Here is a 21,404-nt window from a genome sequence, read left to right as displayed (position 1 = left end):
GAAGGTTGGAGCTCTGGCCCTGATCTGCTCCCTCTGAGAGGGGAGCTCAGCTGAGCAGGAATGAAAATGCCCCTGGGAAGGCTGGGTGTTGCTGCCTCCCTCAAACACCTCACAAAAGACGGGCACGTTTGGAATATCTTTATTTCTACAATACATCATAGTATATTCTAAGTCATAATATATTCTAACAATATAAGTCATAAGTCATAAGATATTCTGATTTTATATTTTCTTTTTACTTTCAGCAAACTGCCTAGCTGGGCTAGAGCAGTTGTTCCCAAAATATTTTACGTTACAGAGAAGGCCTGGAATTATTATCCTTACACAATCACAGGTAAGGAATGTGTCAGAAATGATTGCTGCTTTGTGGTTTGGGGATATTTAGTTTATCTTCAGAAGTTCCAAGTTATATATTGAATTACAAGCACCAATTCTCTTTAACAACTCCTGTTGAAGTGAATATATTTTTCATCTTTTGTTTACTGGTATCAGGAAATGAAGATTATAAAGTAAGGATAAGTAAAAACTGGTGCTGTATCTCTGCAATTTCTTGCTTGCAAAGAAAACATTGTGTGCTTGGATTTGTCTGACTTGTGTCCTTTATTGTCCCTTAGACTTTAGTCAAATATAAATCTGCAGACTATCTGACACAATCATTTTTATTATTAATGTGTGTTTACTGTAAGGATCTTGCATCACTGTTTTATTTCATGTTTCTCTTTTTTTTCTTTTCCCTCTTCTTTCTTTTTTACAAATGGACAATTGGAAATCAGAATACACAGTAAGTTTTTCTTCCTCTTTTTATTCCAAAAATAGAAAATTTATGTAAAATATTGTAGTGGAATTCAATCTGATCCCTTCTTAATATAACTTATTTATAATGCATTCAGTTATGAAACCTTACTTTAGTTATTTAAGCACTTTAAAGGGAAATCTGAAGTATTTCTAAGGGGATCCTATAAATTATTTTTGTTTATCACTTCAAAATAATTTGATATGTTTGTACTTACTGACTGTAAGAAAGAAAACCTTCTATTAAAAAGGGTGAAGATTTTAAGGTTCCAATTGTTACATGGAGACATGAGAACAGATTTTATTTATTGGTTTATTAACTTATAAAATGCTCATCTCTGGTATAGTATCTGGGAAACTGTACAATCTGTAGACAAAATTAAAGATAATCTGGGCACAGTGCCCAGAAAAATCAGCTATTCCCTCTCACAGAACTAAGGCAAAATATAGCACATAAATCATGAGAAAGAATTGTTTAAATATGCTGGCCTTGATAATGGCAATAAGTTTCCAGCAGCCTTTGGAAGGTGAGGAGCTTCCACGTGAAGGGACCTTTCAGAAACTCCTCCTTTGATTTAGCTTGAACTTCTGACTGCAGGTAAAACATAATGCAGATGTTTCTCTTAATTCTGCAGTGCTCAAAATGTTTGTGCAGATTTTTTAAAAGCTCATAAAGCACAAAGAGAAAAAAAATTAGTGTGATAAGAAGAAAAAAAAAGGGAATTTAAAGGCTCAGATCTGAAAGCTAGAGACCAAGAGCTGCAGCTGTGATAGCCAGCTTTGAAAACCCAAAGCAACAAACTGTGCTTTCCAATATGTGCCACAGGTACGTAGAATATTCATTTGATTGTCAGAGGAAACCCAAATGTCCCAGAATGGACAGCAGTGATGAGGGACAGATTTTCAGCTGGTTTTGTCAGAAAAGACTTTTGGTAGGGTCTGTCAGAGTTCACATTAATTAAGGCTTACCTTTGATAGCACATTTAGTTTTAGGCTGAGAAGTTGACATTTGCTGTGTTGCACTGATATCTCTCCATGGTAAATTTTTTCTTTAACTGAAAGTAAATTTGAATCTTTTAATGTGATTTTTTTGTTCTTTAACTGAGAGAGTCAAGTGGGGATGATGCAAAGGGTGGTGGCAGACAGAATATGTGTCTAAATTTGAAATGCAATACATTATTAAAGCCAAACAGCAGTGCTGTACTCAGAGAACCTGAATCAGGAGGTGATCTCTGTCTGGTCTGGTGAAACAACACCTGGTGCAGGTTGGAGGAAGGTACAGCTACAGAAATGTTCAAGAGCATCAGCAGAAGTGATTGCAGCATTGAAGAGACATATAAAGAAAAATTAAATCAGTCCAGAAATGTAGAAGGTAGGCAAAACAATCACTAAGTGACACTGTAACTGCCTAGGGGAGCTGGGGACTAATTACCATGGTGCAAGGAAACAGAACTAGAAGTACTGGGAGGAGATAAGGGAAACTGTACTTCAGAAAAAATCTAAAATATGTATTAATGGAGCTGATAGGCTATGAATTTATCTTCATGGAAAACAGAGACAGTGCCTTTGCCTCCAACTGTTGAATCTAGAACAAAAATGTTAAACATACCACTGGGAATAATTGCTATCCTTGTCTGCAATATTTCTCTAAATATGATCTTCTGTATTCATTAGAGAATTCTGAAAGAAAGAATAAGCCCACAGACATTGCCCAAAATATGTAAGATAGCTTGAAAACCCTTTTCTTAAAGATCATAAATTATTTCTGAAGGGTCTGTGAGAAATGGTGAGAGTCAAATTGAGCCTCATTGCAAGGAAAACTCATTCTAAAGGCAGGCCAATAATTGGATAAATAAAGCATAATCTTATCGAGTCAAGTACGTACTGCTCTGTGGTATGTTCACACCTTATTAACCTTGTAAATTCCACTCTAAATAAAGAGAAGGACCTTAAAGGCTCAGCATGTTATTTCAGTGTGTGTTAGTGATTTGGAAGAGGATGTGAACAGCAGACTGAACCTTACTGACAGTCTTAAGGTTTTTCAGTTCTAAGATATGTAAGCTGTTGAGAAATAGCATTCAAACCCATACTCTGGCATTTAGAAATGCAGTATGGAATAATTTCATCAATCTGATTCTCCTGTGAATATTATGGAATTCATTAATAAAACCTTCTTAAAGATCTGAAATTAGGACACCTAAGAAAAAAAAATGCTCATCAGGCATTGAAAAATAACTTTCAGAATATTGTTCTGTGTCATGGTTGTATAAAAAGCCAAGAGCAATTGGATGCATGAAAACAGGAATGGAAATTATATGGTCATGATATTAGTCCTCTGTAGTCTGGATCCAGTTATGATGGCATCTGCTTTAAGCAATGGTATTTGTTACACAGCAACCCCCTAAATTTGACAACAAACACCACATCTGCTACTGGGTACTGACAACCATGTTAACAACATGGAAAACCACACTTGAGATAATGAGTTTAACAGAACTATTGCACAAGGGATGCTTTTGTGGGGTGCAATTTGTGCTGTAGGGTCACATCAGGAGAGCATTTGCAAATGCACCTGGTTAAAAATGCCATACAAAAGACTTCCTCTCAGGAAGGTGACACATGGGGACTGTCCCATCAGAGCTGGAGCTAATCCTTGAAAGCTTCCTGCTGACAAGGAGAGGGAGGAGGAAGTCAAAAAATCCTGTAAGAGCTGAAGCCAAAGGAAGTCATCCAGATTTGGGGGTGCTATTTAGAGAATAAGATATTCCTGTAAAGTTCAAAGTTTTAGTGGTTGGGGTGTTACTTCAGACCTGTACGTGAGAAAGTGTCTTCAAGATAGACACTGGAGCTGCTTTGGTTTTGATTTTGTCATTAGAAGCCTGACAAGATATTTTGCTAAAATACATGTTTGGGGTTTATCTACAAATCCATTTATATTGTGATTAGGTTGATGTTAAGATAATAAACCTGTGATTTAGGATGCAGCAGAAATGCAGCCCTATGGGAGTAACTCCAAAGGATTCCACTCCAAATGCAATTCCAGGACTTGGTGTGGTCAGGTGCCTCCTGCCCAGCTGCACCTGCTCCTGGGGAATGGGTGCTGTTAGCTGCTGGCTTTGGGAAGAATTCCTTTGCTAGTCAGGGGCTGGGGCCTTTTTCTCTTGGGGGATGGAGACAAGATGCCTTGCAGCTCTCAATAACCCCTTGTGTGCCAGCTTATCACGGCAAATGTGTATCTTTAGTGGAAAATATCTATGCTATTCACAGTGGCAAGAACAACTGAACTTTCAGGAGGCTTTGTTATTTTTATTTCTGAGGTTGCCCAGCAAGATTAGAAATAATTAACTAGAAAGCAAACGTGTGTCTACTGCAAAGCAAACGAAGAAGATTTGCATAGAACTAAGTTTCTTTACCTGCATTGGGATACTGTTAGAAAATAAACAGCACAGAGCAAATATCCATTCAACCTGCTCAAGTGACAGTGGAGATTCTGGACAAAGAAAGAGAGGAGCCTCAAGCAAACAAATAATCAGATCATGTTTGGTGACTAAGCCATAGTACAAAATCTTCATGTGATCAAAGTACACTGAAAATGAGCCAAAGCTTAGCTCTCAGGCTGGAGTAGAAAGTGGTTAGGAAAAATACAAAGAAAATTTAAGCAAACTCTTCTGGGTTTGAAGGTGCAGTTCAAGTGTTTACCAAGGATCACTTCAAACAGATTTGCCTGACCTGAATGGCTTTGGTGGTTTTAGCAATATTTCAATTCTGGGACTGAAGTTTAAAAACAGCTGGATAATTTTTTGTGCATAATTTATGGACAATTGTTAGTTTCACAATTATATAGACAAAACAAACATTAAATGGCATTGTTTGCTCTGTTCAAGGAGGAGGAGCATTCCTTCAACATGTCCCAAACATCCTCTTGAATAGAATATAAACCCAGAATATTTATGAAAATCAGTTATGGAACAGAAAGCAGGAGACAACGATTCCTTTGGTGATTTATCACAATGACATTTATTCTTCTACAGCAAATGACTGAGGAAAATAAAATTATGTCATCTGCTTGTGTCAAGGCCCCAGAGTGAGAGTTGCTAAATAGTCCATTACTGACCTGCTGGTTTCTGATTACTTTTGAGAACAGGCATGTTTTGTGCTTCACTTAGCTGCTGGTTTATCCATGAAGTAAATTATCTGGAAGGAATGTTTTTGTATTGTTATTTTTATAATGAGATGACTTGAGAAGGAAAACAGTTGTTTCAGATAAACATTGCTGTAGAGTTTTTTCCTGTGTTCTCCTTATCTGATTTCCAGCCCTTGAAATTTGGATCTAACCCCTCACTCTTCAGGGCTTGCAACTTGAGGATTTGAAGAGTCTGCATCAAAAATGCAGTACAAAGAATCCATACTGCAGGATTAGAGCCTAATGCAAAGTTACTACCAGCATCCTCCCATCTTACCTCCCCAGCTCAGAAAACAGGCTCACTGATGCCATTGTCCTGGGAAAACACAGATTTATTTCCCTTAGTAGAGGCTTCAGCAAAAGGAAGGACCTCTGTAGTATTTATAAGAAAAAAATAATTCATTTTTTAGAGAGCTGCAAACCTGTATTCTCATTTAATAGCTTAATCCCATTGAAACAAGTAACTCAAACTGCTTGGGAGAATTCCTCTTTTTCCAGCACTGCCTTATTCCAAAGCAATCCAGCCCCCTCTCTGATGGATGGGACTGTCATTTCCACTTGTGCACGCTGCTTTTCACTTCATTTCTTCTTCAATAAGCAGGTTACTGTTCCCATGTATCAAAGAAAGAGATCCTAAGGGAAGGCAAAGCCAGAGATAAGAGTTTTATAGCGGTTGGAGGCAACTTGTTACTCATCGTTCCATCTCAGGTTATTGTACACAATACAAACAGTGGTTTTCTTCCTCGCCTTGTTTATGAGAGTTTTGCTCCCTTGTTTATTTTCATGCTCTGTTTTTGCATTGTTCTTTTCCTTTCCACTCCGCAGTACTTTTGTTTGCTGTTTGCCACCTTCCTGTGTTTATCTTGCTTTCCAAATTCTCCTCCCTCTCACTGAGTCACATCTTCCAAATGCCATCACCCTGCCCAGCCCCTTCCGTCTATTCTCTTCCAGCCTTGTCACCCTGATTGATGCTGGTTTGTGCCTGGGTGACCTGACCACACAGCAGCTCTGTCTGCAGCAATCCGAGGGGAGTCAATAACTCCCCATTGTCCATTTTCCAAAAAACACTGAATATTCCACCTTCCATCACCCCACAGTCCCACATCCCCTTTGTAGCTCACAACAAAGTTGGGACTCCATTTCTCTTTCCCAGGTTCTTGATCTTCATTAAAGAAATGCTCTTGTCACCCCCTGAATACCAAAATAACACGCAAAAAAATTGAATTTAAAGGATGTGATATATGGGAGTTACCCTATGGAAAAGGTTTCATTTCCTTGAACACTCTCACGTCATTGTAGCAGTCACTCTGTTCTTTGTCTTTAGGCTCCATGGAGATCACTCTCTAAAGAATCCAGTTCCACCTGTGTTGTCAAAACAATGCATATGTGACCATATAAAAAAATCATCAGTCTGAGAAGTGGCGGAAGATAAGAGAGAACATTTGCATGAAATGTCTGCCTTGCTGGGCTTTTATGTTAAGATTTAGGGAAATATGCTTCTGCTGCTTAAAAAAAAAAAAAAAGTGGGATTAATTTTTACAGTGCAGAAATAACTGCCAAGGATTGTGGATTAATATTCACAAGGAACAGGAGAGGTGAAGAGCAAGGATGAGGTCTCTAGCAGGTCTTTGAACATTCTGCAGGCAGAAACCACATGGAAAATGAAACCAGCATTGATGAACTGGCGTCGTTCACACAAAGCAGGTTCCAGAGGGTGAAGAAGCCTCTCTCAGACCAACATATTTGCTGACAACTGCAGTAATTCCCACAGCCACCTCAGGTGCAATTACTAACAAAGGTGAATTTGACAGCCCTTTTCATTAAATAATTGTCACACCCTGCCTGTGTTTGACTGTCTCTTTAAGACTTTGGCAAGTGTTTTGGCACACCTCGGTTCTACCCTGTTCTTGTAAGTGTTGCTTATTGCTATGGCAACGCTAATCAATCATCATGCTAAAAATAGGCCTTGTATTTTTCAAGAGGTTATATGTAGGGAATTGCAAACGCTACTGGGGGCTGTGCTTTCCATATGCTGCTTTCATTCCCTTCATTCTAAGGTGGAAATGCCCCTGCTCACGTGGGTAATTACTGCTTCACTCTCCTGTTATTGCGCTGGTGCTCTCTTGAGCCTTAAACCTCTCCTAGTTCTTCCAAAATTGAGGTACCAAATATAGAAAGTTTAGGAGAACAAACAAAACCCCCTGAATATTCCCCTTATTTGTTTTTGAGTGTCACAGATGTGCTAAGGTATAAAAATTTTAAAGGAGTTTATAAGACATCTAAAAAGTCTGGAGGTGACAATACCTGGAGATGCCTCCTTTGAGAGCTTTACACAAAGACACCTTATCATTGAAGACCCTGTGACCGAAGATTTGGAATGATTCTGTAGAACTTAAGTTGAATTTCAAGTTAAAGATTGAATTTGCCACTATTTCATTCCCAAGAGGATCCTTGCGAGCTGTAGAGGCAGTGAAATGGAGAGCTGGAAAGCGTGCCCTGTGCATTCCTGTGTGCGCTCGGATCGATCGCCTCCGGGTCAGTGCTGGAAGAACACGGGCCCCAGAGGAGGCAGAGCAGAAAGGGACTGGTGCTCAGAAGAAAATAAGAATCTCCTAAAAGGTTTATTACCTACTATTCATTCCCCAGTTTGTTTCTGACTGTTGCATAACAATTTTAATCCCCAGTTAAGTAAATATGCCGCCACTTGAGGGGAAAAACCCAACTTTTTGCACGATGAATAATAGTCTTTTGAATGATGCACAAACAGTTTTCTGGTTCTGCCAGAGCCCTCTGCCAATTAGTCAGAGTGCAGCTGATGAATCATGAGACACATTCTGTGAAATGTTCAAAAATTTGGACCCTGCTAAGTGTTCCTGTAAGGCAGCGAGACCCCCCACAGCTGCCAGAGCAGTGGTTGCCAGCCAGTTGAGTTTCTGAGAGAGATTTTTGCGGTGGAGGACTTCTGGTGAATTTGAATTTTCATTTGGGGTAAACCCATGTTGCCATTTATAATCTCAAATTAGGTTGTTAACAGTTCTCTCCTTCATGCTAAACACACAGGGAGGCTGCCTGTGGGTGGCTTTACAGAAAGTGGCTCTCTAATGAGGTGGCTTGAGGTAAATGGCACCATTCTTCTATGCTGGTCTAAGGAACCTTGGTCTTTTCTTAATGCTCCTTTTTGAAATACAAGGTTAGAAGATCTCTTGTTTTAATTAGAGTTTAGATTCTGGGTCACAGGAATCAACAGCTAGGCTCAAGCAGTGGCTTGTTGAGCTGCTGCAGGCAGCCCAATGCAGCCTCACGTTCAGTACATGGAACGGTGACATTTGGGTGTCATGACCTGACTCATTGCTGGCAACCTCCTGACAGTGACTGAAAATAGCAGGCATTTCTTTAATACCGAGGTCAAAGGGAAATCTGACATTTGGTTTTATTCATAATTCCCTCTGAAACTGCAGCTGTGCTTCAGATCAACAGCATGAAGGGAGTTTTGCCTTCCATGGCACCAGAACCTTATTTTGAGGAATCTCTCACTTGTTTTTTCAACAAGGATTGATTCTAGATGTGCTGATTGATAGTGGATGTCCTGTGAGCAGAAGAAGACTGAGCAATGACTTGCAGGGTGATACCCATTGATGGAGGGATGTCTTTGCTGCAGTCTCCAAGGAGCTGCCTTAGATTTCAGCTGCTGCACTCACCTGGCCTCCTCAACACCCTCCTCCCTTACTCACCTCACTCACCAGCCCCTCCCTTGAGGAACTCTCTGAATGTTTCATGCCTGGACTTGGACCAGCAGCAGCTGAGGTGTCCAAACACCCTCCTTGTATAACCTGCATGCACAGCCCATGAAGGAGTCATTTGCCACAGGGGATTAGTGATGCATCACAAAGGAACCGGCAGTGAATGCAGGGAAAGCCTTGGTGACTAATGGGAAAGATGCTGAACTAGTGTCATTTAGAGCTGGTTAGACAGCTCTTCTATCTGCCTGTCTGCAAACTTGCTTTGAAAGAAGAACTGTGAATTTATAAATAAAATATATTTGAAATATTTATTATGATGGGATTATGTTGCCTAGTATTACAAATTCTAGTCTTCATAAGCCAACTAAGCTAAGCAATCCTCAGAAAAATATATTTATTCCCATGTAAATACAGAATATTAATCTTTAACAGGAAAACATTGGTGTATTCTTCTTTTTTCTTTCCTTTTTTTTAATTATTATCTAAAGATTTATTTGGATTTAGTAAAAAGGAATTTTCACAGGAGTTCATAATCCATCTAAATTTCATTAATAGGAAAGGATGCTAAAATTCATTCCTCACTGAAAATTAAGAAAAAGCCCTCACATATGAAAGCAGTGCTGTCTCTTTGGTCAGAACCTGCATCTGGTGAAGTGTCCTTGGGTTTTTCTATATGGGGATAGACTGGTCTATAATGAGGGCCCTCAAGATCTTAGTGAATTGAATTTCTAACAAGACATTCAGGACATTCATACTCTTGGGCATAGTGAGCATGAAAACCATTGCATCTAATTACTCCAGACTGCTTATACTGATTTATTTATATCTTCATTATGATTTTCAGCTTTTAGATAGAATCTCTGGATCCCTCCAGAATCATCAAACCTTTCAGGTTTACATTCTGGGAACATTTACTCTTTTTCTTGAAGTAATCTGAAAAAAATAAGAAAGGTGATACCCAAAGGGATGTACTGAATGTGTCAGCTGATGAAGCAAGGCATATTTCTTGTGTTAAACATACTTTTCTTTTGTTGCAGTGTTCGTTTTTGCCTAAATTCTCCATTCATATAGAGACAAAATACGAGGACAACAAAGGAAGCAACGACAGTGTAAGTATGGCACCTCGTGCAAAAGTTGATTTAATGCTCTTTGTTAACCACAGTCTGTCTGGGGCCTGGAGGTCTCTCCATTTGGGAAAAAGCCCCATCAAACTTGTGCCTTTGCCCCTCCCTGGGTGTCCTGGTCTTGAGCAGCTGCAGAGGAGTTACCTGTGAAGTACCAGGAGATGAAAGATCTGTGCACACACCTTCCTTTCTGCCTCTTCTATTCCTCCTCTAAACACAGCATAATTGACATATGTGAATTTAGTCGTGATGAACATTTATGGAAAGTAAAGAAAAGATGACTGGGGTTTTTTTTGGTGTGCTGGTATTCCACTTTCTGTGTTTCACATTATTATCTCTGAATAAAGGGGGTTGAATTCCAAGGAGGTGTCAGGAAGAACAAACAGGAAACTATAAACAATGGGCAGAGATGAGAGATCTCAGAAGGCAGCTTGGCTGTGCACTTAGGTTGATGCTTTTGGCAGTCACTTACCCAAAGTTAAAAATTTTCAGAGGTAGAGCTTAGAGATGAGAAGGACAATTAACTATGTAAAATCCTCTGCAGAGGAAGGGTGGGAGTGAGAAGCCAGCAGCTGCTGGTCAGAGAGGCTCAGGAGCAGAGGGCAGGAGGTCAGGCAGAATTTGCTGTGCAGAGAGCAAAGCAGAGTCTGCTTTTACCTTGCAAAAAAATTAAGAATAACTTTCACTAAAGCCCAGGATGTAAAGATTGAACCCTTGGGTTCATACACAAATGTGTTTCCTCCTGTTTCATTTTGGTATGCATTGGTTGCAGACTTATGGGAAGAGGTTTCTTGTAGGTATAAAACAAAGTTTAAATGTGTGGAAAATTGAGCTGTGAAACAGGGACCCAAAGCTGGGGTGTTTGAACTCATTCTTGAAAAGGAAAAAGGCAGGCAAGCAGATTTTAAGGGGTCTGAGCACAGCCTTGCAGTGTTTTGGGGTGTCCCTCGAGCAGCCTTGGTAAGAGGAAGGTGTTCTGTTCTCCAGGTGGGAGGTGCATTTCCCTCAGCCCCCTGGGGCTGCCTGTTCATGAGGCTGACAGCTGTTGCACTGCTTATGGCAGAATAATTACATGTACAAGAACAAGGTGGAATTTGGAATAATGCTTTTGGCATGCAGACACTTTCCCACTGGGAACATGACAGGGACCATCTATTAACCACCAGATACCAGCCACTCACAGTAGCTGCTACTCTAAGCCAGATCAGCAAGTGAGTTAAAAAGAAGTGTATTACATTACCAGCTAGATGAACATTGTGTAATTTATGCACTTTTTAATGTTCACTTCTGCTTTTTGGCAGCACTTTAATTCAGAGCAAGCCCACACCTTTGGTTTTGGGAGGGTGCAGACTAATTTTCTGGTGCATTATAATGTCAGCAGTGAGCTGACGTGATCTGGGCTGCTGTCTGACAGAGGAAGAACTGAAGCTATTTAAGCAGAGTGAATTCTTTCAGTGTGTCAGCTTGTGGCTAAAATACTGTGAATCAAGCCCTGAACAGCATCCAGCCAGGGAATTCAGATGAAAGTGGCACAGAGGTGGGATACTCCACTGATGTAAATCAAAGAAACTCTATTCTGCTTGAATCCAGCTCTTCCAATGGCATTTTTACCAGACTGCCAGTGGGGTAATATCATATTACCTTTCTATTGCAGCACCTGAGTCACAGACTGAGCCAGTGTTTGCCTAGATTAAGAGATTTCACTGACCCCTGCTTGAACTGAGGAGGAGAAAGAGCAGCTGAATTAGAAGGTTGCACTCCAGCCCTAATTTCCCTGATTTTGTAATTCTGAGAGCTGTGCTGTTCCCTGGTGTGAACACAGTAAACCAATGGAAGATCTACATTTTTGTGCTCCCATGACCTTTATCTGGGACCACAGACATGACTGGAAATGCTGGAAGGTTCCTAAATATGGAGAGGCTTCTGTTAATCCAAGCCCCTTGGAACTAGGAGCAGGAGTCAGCCTCATTTCCATTGCTCAATGGGCAGGCTTAAACCTCCCTTAAGAACTTGCAAAGTGCATTTCTCCTTTGTGTCAGACGAGTTGTCTGATTAGATTAAATGTCACTGTTTGTCCGGGTAGAAAACAACAGGAAGCACAGCACCCTTTCCTATAGATTTCCATAGATACACTGTATTTTCCTTCATTGAAACTATCAGCCTTGTCTGATGAAGAAATAATGAATCCAAAAACTACTTCTATAAATTTTGCAGTTGTAATGCAAAATAGACTGAATGAATATTAATGTTACAGTAATGAGGGCAATAATACAAATCTGATTTTAACTCAGCTATTTCGCAATGTATTTTTTTAGATTGTAGAGGGGTTTTTTTTACATCTTTGCACTCTGATTTATTCTTCATTTCCATACTGTCTGATAAAGTAGATACTGATTGTGAAAAGCAATACTTAGACATAAGGATACTAAAACTAATTCCACTGATCCATGGAAGAAAGCAATATAAATGGTCTTGGGTTCCTGTCATTTGGTAGGCTGGGATGTTATTAGAATTATTTCATTTAACATGGTGTGTTGTCTGGTATAATTCTATTGAATTATTGCAATATAGCTTGATGCAAAGCTCCTACTGATTTTTCTTCTCATTTGGCATGACAGAAGATAGTAGTAATACTAGTGAAAGGTGGTGTCTGCTCTGGAGCCTGATTTTTCTGTGTCTTAGAATTCATTACCATTTTAAGCTATTTTAAATGTGTTAAAGCATTCTTGCTCCAATCTGTTAAAGTTTGCAGTTGATTTGCACAAATATAAACACTGACAGAAAGAACAATGGACAAGAAATGTCTTTATTTAGGTAACCTTGTGTGGTAGTGCAGAACCATAAATCCACTGAGCTGTGATTTCTGTGCTCAGAGCAGCTGATTTTAATGTATCCCATGTAGCTGTTCCATGGCAACTCTATTCTTAGAAAAACAGAGCCAGTGTTGGATGAGCATGTGAGTACATCAAATATTGTCCCTGCTACCTTGTAGCTTTACAGCTTCATTAACACTGTCAGAAACTGGACCAGTGAGTCAGGCCACTCAGCATTTCCTCTTGCAGGTCTTTTAAATTAAAAGTCAGCTTCTTAAAGAGAAATTTTATTTTGATTTTATTTTGATTTTAAATGACAAAATGGAATTTTTAAAAATTAGAACGTTTTGTGAGATGTAGATGAGATGGGAAGTGGCATCTCTAGAGTCATGAAAATATTGCTTCCCTTTGTATCCTGAGCTGCTTCCATTGGCAGTGCTGGGCAGGGGGAAATGCAGGTGCCAAGAGCCCCAGTGGGCACAGAGCAGTGTAAAAAATGAAAATATTGCTTCCCTTTGTATCCTGAGCTGCTTCCATTGGGCAGTGCTGGGCAGGGGGAAGTGCAGGTGCCAAGAGCCTCAGTGGGCACAGAGCAGTGTAAAAGGGCAGTAATCACACCCTTCTCCTAAAGGAAAATCAGCACTTTGGGAATTTGAATATAGATTGATAAAGTCTGTATTCTGAATATTTACAACATAAGGGATATCCTTACAGAGAGAATTCTTACAGGTCTGCACTGAATGAAACGGTAGAAATGCAGGCAGGAGGGTGGGAGTTACTGCTTGTGTGTCAATAAATTGGGTGTGTGCTTTCCATCAGAACACTTCCTTAAGCTCTTTGTTATTTGGACAGGTATTTTCTTTCAACAGTCCATTGCCTGCTCAGTATTTGTGTCACAAAGGACTGATTTAGGAGCTGTCATCTCGCTCTCACTCCTCTCCCATCTCTTTTCCTCACTGTCTCAGTGTGCACCACAGACACATATTTTGGCTCTTTCCTTCTCGTGGGGAGTGCACCAACTGTGCATTGCAGTCAGCTGTGCTGATTGCAGGGCCACACCATATGGCTGCAGTGGCTGCTGCAGTCAGTGCCCAGCCATGCCACACATGGCAGCGCCACACTGTCCCTGCGTGTCACCCTCTGCCACTGGGACAACGTCTGCAAGGCAGCTGAAGGTGCAGCAAAGGCAGCCTGGGGACAGACACTGCTCAAGCAGATCGCTGAATCACAGACACATTCCATTTTCCTGTTTGTTGCACGAGGATCGTTATGTTTGACTGATTTCTGTTGATTTGTTTTGTTTTGGTTTTTAGTCACAGAATTAATTGCTGCTGATATTTGGGCAGTGATTTTTTGCCATCTGACGGTGTCTGGGAAAAGCAAAAAAAAAAAAAAAGTACAGCTTGTCAAATAATTCAAATGTTGTCAATAATGAAAATTCACTGTATGTAAAATTTCCAGTGCCTTGCTCTTTGTAGCATAACATTTTTCTCTGGAAAACTCAGTGTCTGAATCTTGATTATGCAACTAAAATAAAATATATTTTAGATATGGCAGCTAACAAGAAAATCCGTTTCTAGTTTGGTTGAGTTTAGGGTGGTTTTTCCTCTATTTTTGTCTTCTGTCTTAGTAATGGGGAACTAGGTTGTAACAAACTTGAATATAGCACATGGAAATTAAATGTAAATTCACTATTTAAGGCAACTGCCATGAAACACTGATTTCAGCTGAAAAGGATTCAGCTGTGCCCTGGTTTAACCTGCACCACAGGATCTCATTCTGGAAACTGTCAAAGGGATTGCTGGGCATCACTCAAAATATGGCAAAGCCCAAGCAAGGGACACTTTGAGGGTGATTTGCACCTGGACTTCTCCTGTATGATGGTACTGAGTATCCCATAATTTGCAATGAATAAATCATGATTTTATAATGCTTTTCCCCCTCTAAGAAGTCTGAAAAGATAAAGGCAAACAAGTGGAAAGGTTGGTCTGAAATTCCTCCTGAGGGAAGAGCTCTCTTTGTTGAACTGCAGATCCTCTGTCCCAAGCACATATGGCTATCACAGAACATATGACAAGGCCCACACTGACAGAGTGTGAACAAGTGATATGGTTGTGCCTCTACTTTTTCATTTTTTTAAATGAACTACTGAAGTTAGTCAGTAAATCTGGCAGCTGAACTGGATGTGACTTAAAAAACTAATCCCAGCAAATATTATAGATAGTTTCTTGCGGTCTTGGAAGCACAGCTACTTTGACATAATTACATAAAAATCCAGTTCTCTGTCCAGACAGCACAAATCTTAATGAGATATTTTATAGGAGGTGGAATAATAGGAGAGTCATGACACAGAGATCAAAAGGAGCAGGGAGCAAGGCTGCAGATTAATATGTAACTGCCTCTCCTACTCTGTGGCACACAGGGATCTTCCCAGCCAGTTCAGGGAGCCAAATTTTCTCTTCTCAAAGACAGATTTAGTCTTTTTCCATAGAAAAATTGCTCCCAGTTATGCATGTCCACATAAATAGTTTTATCCCATAAACAGGTTTGAAATTGGTCAACTCCTTGTAATCTCTGCCCAAGTAAATCTCAAAAGAAAATTAGGGAATTTGGAAGTAGCTGAGGTTGGAACATGACTTATTGAAAAGTTACACACTGAATGAATTCCATGGGTCTGAGTTCTGAGGAGCTTTCCTTCAGAAAAAGGAGAGCTCCAGTGGAGGAGGTGACACAACCTGCTCAAGGTGTGCAGCAACACACTGAGGAGCAGCCAGTGGTTCTGGCCATGGCAGTCTGCAGAGATGAGAATTTCAAGGTGGAGAGTATATTCTGTGCATTTTTCTAATGGAAGAAAAGGATTATTCTAGCAGTCCTCACCACAATTACAGCCCTGCCATGAATTAGCTGTCTCCTTACAGCCTTCTGACCACAAACTCCTTGTGTTTAGGCTGGAAAAAAAAGCATTTTGTAGTAATGACAGAGCCAAACACCTTTCCAGCTGGTAATCCCTCGGATGGTTCCTTTGCTCTTGAAGATGGAAAACAAACATCACAAGAGAGAATCATGTATTATGAAACAAAGCCAAGCCAGAGGCACAGATGTGACTCTTGGAGTCCTGGTGGTGCAGAGGAGTGAGGAGTTTGCCAGTGTGGATGGAATAAATGCATTCAGCAGAAATTGGCTTTATGCTGTTTATATCCAATCCAAGTTAGCTGTGGAGGTTGGCCATAAAGTTATATTTTAGATTAACTACATCTGAATAAAATTGAAACCAGCAACTTAGCCTAAACATAGAAAAAAATTAACAAATAGGAAAAAATGCTTGTAGAAAAGAGGATATTGAATTTCCCATCACATCCTGACCTGATTTCTGTTCTGACTGTGGCTACCAGGAGAAGGGAAGTGCTAGCAAAGCGTGTGCCAGGACATGTCCTTGTAGGGCATGAGGGAAACAAAGGAATGACATTTAATTCACCAGGACTTACATTTCTGCAGTATCCTGTACGAGCAGTCTTTCTTGAGGTTCTGGAATCACCTGCCTGGGGGTGGGGGGGTGTGGTTTGTGAACTTAACTTTTGGCTTCTGGTTGGTTGATTGGTTTGGTTTGATGTTGGTTGGGGTTTTTTAGTGGTTTTGGGTGGGACGTTTTGTTTGTTTGTTGGAGTTTTTATTTTTGTTGGTTTGGGTTTGTTTTGGGTTTTTTTTTTTTGGGGGGGGGGGTGTTTTGGTTTGGTTTTTGGTTTTTGAGTTTCTTTTAATTTTCACCAGAAGAAACCATTGACAGTCATAAAGAAGACCCAGCTGAAATCTTTCTCCCACTTTCTGTCATTCTGGGGGTGATGTAGTCTAAATCATACTGAGTTTTCATTCCTCTAAGGAAAGGGAAGTATATAAATGTTTATTGTAAAAAAACTGTCACGTTACTCCCCCCAAAATAAAGCCAAAACCCATGGCAAAAAGGCGACTTCAGTCTGAATGTTGCTCTTTGTTTTCCATTTGATTGTGTATTTTAATCTCAATTAATTACTTGGCTTCCAAATGTAAAGCCTGTCCAGTCCTTTCCAATATAATATTTAATAATCTGGCTTCTACATCATCTTCTTAAGGATACAGATTGTTCTCACCATTCAGTTTCTGCACATTTGCAAATACAGTTACACAGATTGGGAGCCTTATGCTTCTTTTTGTGGCCTTTAATCTTTTCCTTTAAAACTTTTAAGTTTCTTTAGTGTCTTTGATCCCAGCCACAATAAACCCATCCTCCCTACAGGGTTTCAGGCAGTCCAAGACTCTGTGGCTAAGAGAGGCAATAAGAGAATTAGAGCTAACAAAGAAATCAGTCTTGTTCTCTAATGACTTCTTATTTTCGACTGCTGATAGAATGAGAAGATTAAATCTCCAGCTGCAAATCTTGTGAGGACAATCTGAGAAAGGGAGAAGCATAAATGATTAGACAACAAGTTCTGCTGGCAAAGGGAAGTAAGAATGTCATTCAGCAAACTTCTGGAATAAAGGGAACGGTCAGAGACAGCCTCGGCAGCAAATAAGGCATCGTTGAAATGGTTGAAAAATTCCTCCTGGTTTTGACAGATTGGCAAAGGCATCTGCCATCCCCACTTCCATCATAGCATTTTAAAGAGAGAAAAGGAATTTAGAGTAATTTTCACATGAGGTGAAATATGTGGATCAAGTCTGGGACAGAGCAGGGCACATTTCTTTGGATAAGATACTGGGTAATAATTTCCATTTAGGCCCTTGCAAATGGGCAGAGATTTGCATACGCTTGAATTTATGGGGTTGTGCCTAAGCCATGGACAGATTCAAAGCCTCAGCTGACCTGCTAATGTCCATTTAATGCCATTTCCATTATTTTAGACAGATTATGGTGAAATGCATCTTATTCTTTAAATAGTTCAACTGATTTCATCCGGGGCTTGCTCTGTATTCCTGAATTTGTTTAGGAAAAAAGCAAGTGAGGAAGCTTATAAAAGGTGACCTATATTATATATATAAACACAGAAGTGATTTACATCAATGTACCCAGTTCAGAGAAGGAACACTACAGGAGAAAGGCTTTCCTTCAAAGTTCCACTTTGCTCAAATAATTAACACAAGTTTTTGCAAAACAGCAATTAGAGAAGGATAATAATACAAATAAAACCAGGTTGGAGTTTCTCAGTTCTTCAGCAGTTTCAGATGTGTGAACATATTACATCCAGCTCAGTGAGCATTCAGTGCTGCCTGTTTTATTCACTACCAAGACAAGTTAAAATTGTAGAGTCAAACTTCAGCTTTTCCTGTATTTGAAAGACGATTTCCTGAGCAATTTTCTTCCTACCAGCTGGTTCCTGTGTTCCCTGGAGTCCATTGCTCTTTTTGAATGCTTTAAATGGGCAGCCCCAATGCTTTCAGAAATAATGAAGTAGCATTTCTGTTACTAAAGAGTTGCTGGCATTTTGTATTTTTAACTGTTCCTCTAGAATTTAATTAAATCAAGAGAGCATTCAATGCATTTATTTAAAAAAAAAAAGAAAGAAAACAAAACTATTTTTGCTTCCTGGAAATATCAGCTATAGAACATTGTGCCCTGAAGGAAAAAGCACATTGTGAGCTTATTACTGATTCTTACAGTGGATGCACAACTTCCCTGAATTTCATGGCACTAATTCGTGGTAACCTTTTAGCTCAGTGCTGTTTCCAAGTCTCAGAATCATGAGGAAAATGTATTGCAGACACAGTGTAAGTCACATGGGTCACTGAGATGCCTAAATAATTAAATTATCGACACAGGCACAGAAGGATACTGTGCTGCAGCTGCAAATGACCTGGATTTTCAAAATATCTCCATCGTTCACCTTGCGTAGAACAGGAGGCTTGCTGTTCCAAACAGGGTCCTAAAGGATTGAAATGTGTGTGCATGGGTGGGCTGGGGAAGCCTGCAGCTTCCACTGAGGCAGTTCAAGGAAAATTTTGATTTTCAGTGTAACAACAACTCACACTGACTGTTCCCAGCAAACACCTGCACATTGCTGTAGTCCTTGGAGGGGGAAACCCCTGAGTACAGAGAGTTGGGTTTTTTACACAGTGACAGAATCTGGTACAAAGATTGGAGAATACAGTAAAAACAATCCAAATTGTTGACCTTAATGTTTGCAAGCAAAGTCTCCATTCCAAAAAAATCCAAGGAAGAACAGCAGTGGGAGCAGGCAGTGCTGAACACGATGTGAGCAGCAGGGTGGAGAATGTGTTCCTGCAAAAACTTGAGTATTTTACACAATGCTGTTCAGGCACAAGCCTAAAATAAATTCTGTTGCAGAAGTCATTGAAACTGCTTATAACAGTTATTCCAGGTGGATTTTGTGAGGGTGTTGTTCTGTAACAGCCTGGAATTTCTTTAACTCTTGCAGATTTTTGACAAAGAAGCTAAAGATCTGGAGCGAGAAGTCTGCTTTATTGATATTGCCAGCGATGAGATTCCCGAGCGCTATTACAAGGAATCAGAGGTAAGAGGCAACTTGGCTGTGAACTGGGGAGGAAGGGAAGGTAAGAGGCTTTAGAAGAGCCTGGATAGGAATCAAAACCATTTTATTTTTGTACAAAATCTTGCTGGTCAGTAATATCTCAAGAGCCTTTGGTCAGAGGGGAAGCAGACTGCAGCCTCTGTCTAGATTGCCCAACACTTTCTTTTGCAGATGATTCTTTGAAATGCTTTCCTACCTTTATCAGAACACATCCTGTACCAGACCTTTGATATTCAGCTGAATTAGTCCAAACTAGAAAAGGCCTTTCCTTTGCATTATGAAGCTCATTGAAGAGTTTGCAGATCTGAGCACTTTTAAACACCCCTGCTGTCCTTACTTGCATCCCACCCTGATCAGTGAGCCCTGCAAAGTGTCCAAGACCTGCAAAGGACAGATGTGCTGCAGTGACAAGGGGTTGATGCACAATTGCTTGAAGGGAACAATGTCACAAGACCAAGAGGGACTGAAGCACACTGCAGACTGCAGCAGATCTGCCAAAAAGCATCAATGGCAGCAGGCAGAGTCACTCAGAAAATTCCCTCGGAAATTGCTCCCATGTATATTTGATGGAGCACATCTCTGAAGAGCCTGCTTCTTCTAGGTCAATGCAATTCACTGCTTGAAATCAGCAGCCACCATGCAAATGAAGATGAGGTCTCAATGTTTTAATCTCAGAGTTGATAAATGATGGTTCACAACAAGCAGCTAGAGAGGAATGATCAGATCTATGCTCGCATTTAATTTTGGAGATATGATTTGCCTCTGGAGCCAAGTCTATATTCATAGCTGGCAGTGAGTATGGCAGCTGTTTAACTATCTAAAACGAGACTACATAATCATTTTTAGGATAGAAAGTGAGGACTTGCCAAGGAATATATTTCTATACTATAGGAGACATGATTTTCAGACTAAAAATGTCGAGTACTTGTTATCTTCCATTTATATAGATCCTATATTGAATGCTATGTATGGGTCATAAACCAAAACTGAGCCTACAGTAGAATGAAAAATAATTTTATTACTTTTCTTAGATAATGAAACCTATCTGTTTAGTACCAAAAATTATATAACACCTCATGAAACAGCTTATTGGTCCCATCATCTTATCTGAGCTCCATGGCTTCTGGTTCCATTTAGGAATGAGCTGCTAATGGAACAGGTCAGCATTTGAATGTACTTTAAAGAATTCCTGTGAGATTTTTCATCTCATTCTCTGCACTTCAGAAATTGTAAACACAAAGGTGACAACCAGTTTTGCAACTTTCCTGCTCATTTTTAATAGCCAACTGTTAAGCATAATTTCCCTGTGATTAATCTCAGATTAATCAGATTAATCTCAGAAAAACAGGCTCATCTTAAAGGAGAAAAGCATTCCAGAGTCTTTGTGTTGCTATTTCAAAGTCAAATCTAAAAACCCAATTCCAAGTGAAATGGAATTTTATATGGCTTTAAACAACAAAAATAGCCCAGCATCTGTTGTTTTTTTTCTGTACTGATGGATGATTTTTCTGTTGACTACCAAATTCTGTTTCAGAATTCATACAGAGCAGTAAGAACACCTTTAGTATTTAACTGTGTACATGCTGCAGTTGATAATGAATTAATAATAATTGAAAATAGTGGATCTTCCAAAGTTTACAAACTGTGGGGGTTTTATTTACCATATGATGAACATGAAGCCAAATTCCCATTTCTGATGAGGCCTCCTTCATAATTTAGAGACAAGAAAAAGATTTTTTTATGTTTGTAAATGTAATTTACATCTGTTTTCAATCAGAACAGCAATTCTATGCAAATGAGAAAGGGTTTGTGTTTCCCAAATGGCAGCTTCCGATAAACCCAGTTTGTGTAAGCTTTTGAAAGGTATTTTAGTTGCACTAATAACAACAATTTGGCTGCTTTTAAATCATGTAATCTGAACTGATACGAAATTTAAAGATTAAAAGTGAAGTGCAATCCTCAGGATTTAACAATTAGATCCCACAGGATAAATGTCCTGACTCCCATCCAGAAAGACCAATGAGAACAATTTTAACTTCAGGCATGTCAGTAATCTCTTCATTTCGTTGGGTCTTTCACAGGCTTAAAATAAAGCAAGTTCTTTATCAGGGTCAGCATGTTTGGCAGCTTCTAGAAATGAGCTTTAATTTTCTTTACATCCTGACGAAAGCTTGTTCCTCTTCAATTAAAAATATACTTGAGATTTAACAGCAAATGTCATTATTTAGCTG

The 21,404-nt window shown here is 39.7% G+C and overlaps 1 protein-coding gene across 2 annotated transcripts in view; it reads left to right on the top strand.

Moving 5' to 3' along the window:
* PITPNC1 (phosphatidylinositol transfer protein cytoplasmic 1) overlaps window positions 1-21,404 on the top strand; it is a 78,075-nt gene that overhangs the window by 39,251 nt on the left and 17,420 nt on the right. For both annotated transcript variants that reach the window (XM_039715924.1, XM_039715925.1), the window contains exons 3-6: window positions 246-334; window positions 774-781; window positions 9,753-9,824; window positions 19,060-19,155. In XM_039715924.1, the coding sequence (XP_039571858.1) occupies window positions 246-334; window positions 774-781; window positions 9,753-9,824; window positions 19,060-19,155 (265 nt within the window). The remainder of the gene's footprint in view (window positions 1-245; window positions 335-773; window positions 782-9,752; window positions 9,825-19,059; window positions 19,156-21,404) is intronic.

This window comes from Passer montanus, unplaced genomic scaffold, assembly GCF_014805655.1.
Source record: "Passer montanus isolate IOZ18808 unplaced genomic scaffold, ASM1480565v1 scaffold35, whole genome shotgun sequence".
Taxonomy (NCBI): Eukaryota; Metazoa; Chordata; class Aves; order Passeriformes; family Passeridae; genus Passer; species Passer montanus.
Note: the sequence above shows the minus strand (reverse complement) of the source record. Positions and strands in the feature narration are given on the sequence as shown.